This window comes from Paramacrobiotus metropolitanus, unplaced genomic scaffold (assembly GCF_019649055.1).
Source record: "Paramacrobiotus metropolitanus isolate TYO unplaced genomic scaffold, Prichtersi_v1.0 Parri_scaffold0000015, whole genome shotgun sequence".
NCBI classification, from domain to species: Eukaryota; Metazoa; Tardigrada; class Eutardigrada; order Parachela; family Macrobiotidae; genus Paramacrobiotus; species Paramacrobiotus metropolitanus.
The window spans coordinates 555,032-563,558 of record NW_026570235.1 but is presented as its reverse complement, the minus strand read 5'-3'; the positions used below and the strand labels follow the sequence as shown (position 1 = coordinate 563,558).

At 39.9% G+C, this 8,527-nt stretch overlaps 1 protein-coding gene across 1 annotated transcript; it reads right to left on the bottom strand.

Moving 5' to 3' along the window:
* Window positions 1–4,667: 4,667 nt before the first annotated feature.
* LOC129585002 (POU domain, class 4, transcription factor 3-like) lies at window positions 4,668–8,189 on the bottom strand. Its single transcript, XM_055477477.1, has 3 exons — window positions 7,619–8,189; window positions 6,727–7,017; window positions 4,668–5,729 (listed from the first exon to the last, which is right to left on the bottom strand). Exons 1-3 carry the CDS (start codon window positions 7,814–7,816, stop codon window positions 5,103–5,105), a joined length of 1,116 nt encoding a protein of 371 aa, XP_055333452.1. The 5' UTR covers window positions 7,817–8,189; the 3' UTR covers window positions 4,668–5,102.
* Window positions 8,190–8,527: the final 338 nt, after the last annotated feature.

Below are 8,527 nucleotides of genomic sequence, written 5' to 3'. Positions count from 1 at the left end.
TTAAATTATTTACAAACTAAGGCATTATAGCTGCCTTGTACCTTAGCTTACGCGTACGAGATACACGACATAAAAATTGTAACCAAACTTAGCCTACGCAGTCAATGCTTGCACTGCGTGATCAGTTAATTAACATACCAACCATATCAATAATTTATTGTCAGAGGCAGCTGACTTTAAAAAAACAAGTCTCGTACTTAAAGGCGTCGTTAAACTGCATATATACACATGACGAGGGTCCGCTTAGAATGTTTACAACATGCACGTAACTTACACACGCAATTTTTATGGTTAATTCCGAAGATGATCAGTCTTTAGGCTTTTAAAATTAGAGTTATGTTCCTGCGCATCTGCATAGATGCATAATACCATTTGATACCTGTTGTCACAGTGTTGTGAAACGCTAACAAATCATCTTCAAATAAATGAATGGTTAAGTAATGTAATTTGGATTTGTTTTTGTCGTCCGGGTTTGACCGTTCATGTTCTGTGATATGACAGTACTGTACATGTTCTGAGATACTGTACAGGTATCGTATTAATAAAATTCGTTTTCATTTACATCGTTCTCTGCTGTACATTCGCCAATTTGCACATGTGACGATTGAAGAAGAGACAGTATCAGAATAAGCATTTATCCAAATAAGGCAAAACTCGATGCATTAACAATAAGATCCATCCTGGCAGAAGTTTCTTATAGGCATAAAATTGATTGGTGTCTTTGAAAATACGATAACGATAATTGCGAATCTTTCCTTCCGTAATTGCAGATGTCTTTACGATTTTAAATCTGCTAAACGCGCCGTTGATGTGCTGAGCTTGACAATTCAGAGTTTCAGAGTCATGCAAGCCATACAAGTCACGTTTGTCATCTGCTACACAAAATGTAAGAACTATAAGTATAACATTTATATTGTCAAATTTAATTACGCCAGTGTTGTGGCCTAAAGTATAAATATACATCTTATCTTACTGTGTCTACATTTACTCTGGGAAATGTAATGTTCATAGTGATATAGTTCACAAAATAAATTACCGGTATCAGTATTTATCAGTTGTTCTCAGAATGCACATATTCTCGCTATAATAATGGGCCCTTTTTTGGTAAAGTAATTAAACTGACCTGACCTCCCGAGGAAGGGATTTGCAATGCTTGATCCGTGCAAACTGCGAAAGCAGTTGGCACGGATATACTGGGATGGGGCCGGTAAATGTACTGTGGTAGCTAAACAGGCGTAGTGTGAGTATTGCATATAACAGTGTTTGACCATTGGTTCTTTTCAGAATCTGTTTGCTTCTGGAGCTAGGTTTACGTAATTCTTTGTCTGTTATACATACGATAGAAGTGGTACATCCTGGCTATGGATGGGAACACCAGCTGGGATGGATCGGATTTCCGGAGAAAGAGTAGCGATATGTCAGCACGTTAGGTTCTTCACAGGCGGCGAGTAAATGTCGATAATGCTTCCCGAAGTGTACGTGATAGTATGATATTGACCACTTTGTTTCCCGGCTGCTCCCGACTGTTGCGCCCGCTTTCCAGATGCAGCCGATTGCGCATATTTTCACTGGAGGATGTAGCACGAGTAGATACTTTTCAGCTCACTGTGCAAATTTTGGAGAGCACTTTATGCATACTCCTGCTGCACTTACCAATTTATTTCTACTAATCAATACTTCGATATTTATTGCGAAAGTGTAACCTTTTAACCATACTAATTGTTCGCATTCGACGGTTCTAAAGCTCCAACTACTTGTATATGGTTTGACGTTATATGCCGCACGAAAATCATGCCATAATACCATCGTAATTGTTTATAAAAATCAAAAAATTATAAAGTAATGATTTGCAAACACCACCTTATATGTATGACTAATGTTTCGTGCTATGACAAGACATATGGAACTTACAGGAAGTTGTTATGTGGAATTAAGTAATAATAATTGTGGGCTTAATTTTTTAAATATTTATTTCGTCGCACAATAGTGATTTGTTCCATCCTGTTTATTGTGTCCACGCTTAATCAGTCAAGATAAAACGTCGTAAAATTAAATAGATCATAATACTAAGTCAGCTACATTGCTTACAAGGGCTGATGCAGAACTGATTTCCTGAAATGCTAAATTGAACTAAAGTAATTTAAGCCAAACTACGAGTAAAATATCTTAGCTTTGCAGGAACAGTTATCGTTATAAGCAGCTTCTTATCATACCAGAATTTTTTTCACAAAGGCTTCGTTGCGGTTGCAGTCAACCAATAAGGGGATTACATTTAATTCTTCAGCGTGATAGAATTCTTCACTGTTTATGTCTAATTTGTGCGCTAGTAAGATGGACGAGACGACAGTAACTTAACAAATACATGTACAGAATATACTACAGACTGAAATTTTTGGCTGAAAATATTTTTACTTCCTTGAAAAATTATTTTTTCTCTCCAATAAAGCTCTTCTTATATTTGTTATGAGTATTGCTATGAGTACGGTCAAAACTTCACGCGAATCTAGTTTGCATCTTGTTGCTGTGTAAAGAGGCAAACACCATACAGCAATGCCATACATAACAACGGTTATTTTCACAGTTTGAGCGATTGTTTATTCACTACTGTATAAGTGAATAAAAACAAAATTTTACAAACGCTTAACTTACTTAATGCAACACGAGTAGAACGCCCTTCCGTATGGCATTTCGGCATGACCCCTTAGCGTGAGGTTGTGATCCGTAATCGGCATCCTGCTGCGTGTACCGATATCGATAACCTAAACCAGCGATCACCCAGCGCGAAAAGTATATTAATTACGTATGTTGTGCTTGTTGTAGCGTCAAACCTTTAATAGTACTGATTGTGAGCAACCTTGTTGCTGACTGTATTCATTATTTTAAATAAATGTACCCAAGATCGCCCATTTGAATATGACGGATTGCCGTTACGAACAAAAAGTGGCAGCTAACATTTATTGCACTACTTACCATTTAAGTATATTAAACGAACCGCAAGCTAGGAATGGCACACATGCGAAAATATGTGGAATTCTTCAGGGCAGAAATGAAACTGGATGTTTGCAGAATAATAAGTTGATTGCCACGATTGCCACCAACAATAATATACTGTAGTAATAAAAACAGTTTTTTATATTTTAGTTGATGTTGCTAATAGTAAATTGAACCGATGTACAGATGAGTCTATATTGTGTTAGTACAGAAGTACAGTACGTGGGCTATTAGCAATTTACGAATAAACTCAAAATTTCCGGCTAAGTTCGCCAATTTAGATTTAGCAGCGGTTAGTAAGAGAGTAAATGAAGCACAACAAGGACAATGGCCGAAATTGCAGCCAGTAATAAGTGACATATGGTTGACTAGATAGGAACATTTGGAGAATGAATGAATCTCCTGAGGTGTCAAAGGAAACATTTTGGTGGACTTAATTCGACATTAACTCGGAGCGGTTTGTTCGCGATCTGTTTGCTGGATATCCTGCGTGGCTGCCTTGTACATATGGACGATAGACTGGTGATGTTATTATCACCACATCCTTCAAATGTCAGCATAAACTGTCTAGGAAGTCTTGACGACCACGTCGGCAAAATTGAGTACGACATTGGTGTCATTCGTCATTCGAGCAGCAGTAGCAAAGCGTCGGGATTAGTTATATGCCATCACAAATCGGGTTCCGCGTCGTTTATTGTGAATGTATCCAATTCCGTGTTGTTGTGGCGCAATAATTATACTGCCATGTTTTTATCGTAAAACTTCATATTTTTAAAGAATTAAAGAAATTTTACTTGTTAGCTTTTGTCCCCCGTTTTGTATACAATATTGTGACAATTGTAGCGATTTAGTTGCTGTACATGAAAATTTCACCTTTTATTTAATGCGCCGCTTACTAAATTTTTCGCTGTGGTTTAAAAGAATTGTGGGTATTGCGTACCCTGAAATAATTATTCTGGTTCCCGAGAAAAACACCGGTGATTCCAAATAAGGAATACGTATTGTTAAACGCAATGTCTGGAACGCACCAACAACATGCTAAAGCTGTCACATGCGGTACAATGCGCAGGTCGTTCTAGCGCAATGTGGCTCCGGTTTCCACTGCAGTATTCACAAGTACACTATGCCATAAGTATAGGAATTCTATGGGTTATTCCATTGTTTGTACTTAAAATGAAAAATGCTTTGAGCATCATAATTCGAGACTGATTGAAGAATAATGACATGGGGCGCGATCTACGGATAAAACTTAATTGTCTTAATGGAATAAACTGACGTGCGCATCTATACCCATGTGAATTACCCGAATGGAATCACAGTCACGCAACACTTGGGCTTCGTTCACTTCGCCGTGTTGAGAAAGCATCAAAATCATTAACGGCCGATTCGCACGAATGTAAGCAACGGTGCGAAAATGGATTTATACAACACATCCCGCGCGCAGGAAGGTCTGAGCGAGCACCGCAGGTTATGCCGAGAAAATACACTCCTTGAAAATAACCCTACTCCAACGAAATTCGGTAAATATTTTATTATGCAAGGCTTAGTGAAGTCAAGCATGCATCTGAATATTTGATACTTTGCTGTCCATAACTCATCACTTTGTTGTAATTGCATTTTTGTGGACAATAAAAGCCAAATCATATTTGTGTAATGTTTGCTATACAATATAAAAAGCCAAGCGTATTATGTTTTCTTATTGCAATCTGAAATATGACAATACCGTGCGCGAAAATTATCCTGTTCAGTTGACTACCTAGTGCATTTAAAATCAACAGACAGTTTATGGAAATTGGGGGTCCTGTTATCCAGCCAAGGTAGTTGGTTGACACAATGTGCAAGTTAGGTTGAATGATGTTGACATAGTCGTGTTTACATCGTGCTGATTATATTTCTCTCCAAATCTTTAGCCGGCTCATGATACCGAAATGTATTTAGTTTGCAAATAACCAAAAGAAAAAGGCCGAAAAGACTATTTCTTGAACAAAAAATTCGACATTTACAATAATAGGAATGGCAAGGAATAACACATTGAACTAACGATAAAAAACGTCTGTACGAAATACTTTCCTGAAGTCAGTATATTTGTATATGTAATACTATTGTGACCTTCATCGGTGCTGGGCAGCGGCAAATTTCATGCGCTTTTGTTTCTGGCGCTGATTGCAAAACCACACGCGGACAACGTTCTTCTTCAAATCCAACTTCTCGGCTATGGCGGCAATTTTCTCACCGGATGGCCGCGGTTGCATGGCAAAGAAAGCCTCCAGATGACGCTTTTCCGGTGCGGCGATAGAGGTGCGCTTGCGTTTTTTATCCATGCTCAGCGTGGAGTTGTCGGATGTGGGAGAGCCTTCTTTGGCTTTGACTTTGGCTTCTTTTTCGGCTTGTTCGAGCCAGGCGTGCAAGATGGGCTTCAGCGCCACCATATTGTTGTGGCTCAGCGTGAGACTCTCGAACCGGCAAATCGTACTCTGGCTAAGTGATCCAACACCGGCAATTTTCAGGTTAGCCAATGCCTTACCGACATCGGCCTGTGTGACCCCTAATTTCACTCGACGTTGTTTGAAACGCTCGGCAAACTGTTCCAGTTCACGGGGGTCAGTATCCAAACTCAGGTCATGCATGGACGACGCAATGTGACCCAGGCTGTGAGCGGATAGGCTGGAATGACCCATTGAGCCGAATGCAGTGTGCGAATACAGCGAAGGATGGATACCATGGTTATGCGACGATACCTATAATTTCTGAGTGTTAGTATTGTCGCCTTACATGAACAGTCACCAGTGCATATTGGATCAGGAAAATCGCTGCGCAATCTGCGCGCCTTGATTATCTGCGCCTAATTTTTAGAAGATGAGAATTTAAATTATTAACTGTGTCCAGTGTTTGTATCAGATGATGTACAGTTTTCTGTATTTGTTAAGCTTGTAATGTGATGGAGAAAAAATTTTATTAAATTATCAAAGCTGTGAGGATTTGCGCAGTGTTTTGCGTGATTGCTTACAGTACTGTGATAATACTCATGACTGTTTGTAATATGAATTCAGACACGACACAGCAATTTGATTTATAAATTTTGAAAACCATGCGCAAAGGTGGAAAATTATTCTTGAACAAACACTAGAAATACTATTATGGAGTAGGCATGATCAGAATTGTTCGTAAAGAACAGAGAACAGTTATGCGGACATAATCATTTTTCAATACATTTTTATCTTTTTTTGTACGACAGTGTATGTGCTTGAATGTACGAGTACATATTCCCTGACAAACATATTTGGCGTTTTGCAATTAAAAAAGTGATTGCTTAAGTGACCATAGGATCGCTTATTTTACAGTACAATGTGTCAAACTAAACTTTCGGGATAATACGATAAGAAGTATACGAGTGACTCGTATATGACTCGTATGAAGGAGACTTATATGCTAGACACAGGAGTATCTGTTGTGCTTGATCCTCTAATAAACGTTTAAATTATCATGATAGCTAATCTCGTATCGCTGAGATTGTATCCCGTTTGTTTGGTTTGTTTTGCTGTCGATAAATTAAAACGCTAACTACAGAGATGCCGGTTATATTGTGCAGTGTACTACAGACGCATGTAATTACGTAATTATGATTATGAGGCGCTGGACGATTGAATTAATGGTTTGCCATTTACAGATCTCAAAATAAGCACAGACAGAAAGGTCACTCATTAGCGTATTTAGCACTACTTCTTCTCTGTTTACCGCATTATGATCTCCAGCGAATCCTGTTAGACCGGAGTTGGTGAATGCAGCCGTGAGTCCATCATGGTGGTAAAATTCCATCGGTCCAGCATGTTCCATGGAATGAGAAGTGGACGGCATTCGGCTGGCATGTGTCGCAACGGATGGATACATTGACACATGGGGATCGGCTTTGATGTTTTGTATGGTTTGTACTGCATGATCCGTACCGGAACCTTTCAAATCAACCGCAGTCAGCGCGTCGGCCGATCCAAGAAAACGCGATGAATCGTCGAAACTGAAAAATCCCGTCTGGCCGGCGCCAATCAGGGGCAAGGAAAAACTTATTTAAGCGTCATGAACATATACATGAATGCAAGAAATAAATTTACAAAGTAGACAAGCATGCATTGTTTCATTATTAATGTACTACTGTCGGTCTAGTCTATCTAAACTTTCACACACTGTACCGAATCAAATTGCCCAAAGGTACAAGTGTTTACACTGGCAGAATTGATCCCTACATAAGCAGTCCTCATAAAATATGGAGACGATTAAGGGAAGGCCAACAAAGTAAATTCACACATTTACTGCATACGCGTACGTGTCAATGAGGCGCTATACATATACACAGACTTCAATTGGATTCCGGGATCGAACCATTGAAATATTTCATGTATCAATGACTTATTTCCGTTTGCTGAATAAGTCTGTGTATAATTAAATAGATCGCTTCCGGACAGTAGCCGGTGCATGGCTTATTCAGTTAGCCTCGTCTAGTGCCGCGGCAGTACACTTATTCATAAAACATTTGATTTCATTTACACATTCCCGTCTGGGTGTTAATGTAAGTTTTCTTACCAGTTTACACATGCCGCCATAGTGTATTATTAATATTTAAAACTTAACTTACCGCTGGCATCTGTCGGCGCATCTGATCGGCGGCGTTCATGTTAGCACGATATGCGGAAGTGGGACTGTATCCGCCGCGTCCATTCGCCAGTCCGGCCGGACTGGCAAAAGTTGGTAATCCAAACGTTTTATTGCTCATATCTAGACTGTCGCCGGAAAGGTGTGTTCGGGACAATGTATGGAATATTGTGCTGGACATTGTGTAAAGTTGTATATTATTTGACTATGCCGAATTCGACGGCAACAAGGATACAAAGCGGCTGCGAGTGATTATAAAATATGCAAAGATTAATGCAGTTAAATAGCTTAAGAAACAGTTTAACAGACAACAAGCGGAACTTAAAGCCGTCTCGCACAGAAAGGGATGAGCTGATAAAGCCCGAAGGATATGTATACGCGGCACTGGCAATTGACGGGCGGGAAGAGGAGAGCAGTCATCCAACCCGATATATATATTTTCCCGCGATGTCGACGCTGAGCCGCGCTGCCTGGGATGCATAACATATATATGGATGTGCACCTGCAGCTGTGCGGCATCCCACGTGCTGCTAGCTATTTGCACATTGGTCCATTTCCACTGTGTGTGCCCTGCGCTGCGATCTGAGCTTCTGCTGCTCCAGTTTACAGCCGGCTGACTTTGCTTGTGATCTGTTACACAGCAGTAGCAGCATCCCTGTGGTTTACATTTGCCAGCCGTTCAGCGCGTAGCTGTGTAGGCAGTCGGGGGATGGGGATGTGGTTGTTAAGTTAATTATCAAGTCATTAAAATTGCAACCGAAAATATGCGTCTTCAGTGTGTCCCTTTTGACCTTTTTGCGCTTTCGATAACACCCGGGTATTTGTTGTATTTCTCTCATGCACAATTTTTCTGCCTAGTCAGTGGAAGATTGACTTGAATACATACACTACT

What these genes read in the sequence shown, in the direction of transcription:
- LOC129585002 (XM_055477477.1), bottom strand. Translation starts at nt 7,816, where the DNA reads ATGTCCAGCACAATATTCCATACATTGTCCCGAACACACCTTTCCGGC. An exon ending in TGCGCCGACAGATGCCAGCG is followed by an intron (nt 7,018 to 7,618) that starts GTAAGTTAAGTT and finishes GGCGCCGGCCAG; the next exon opens with ACGGGATTTTTCAGTTTCGA. An exon ending in TCGCTGGAGATCATAATGCG is followed by an intron (nt 5,730 to 6,726) that starts GTAAACAGAGAA and finishes CAGAAATTATAG; the next exon opens with GTATCGTCGCATAACCATGG.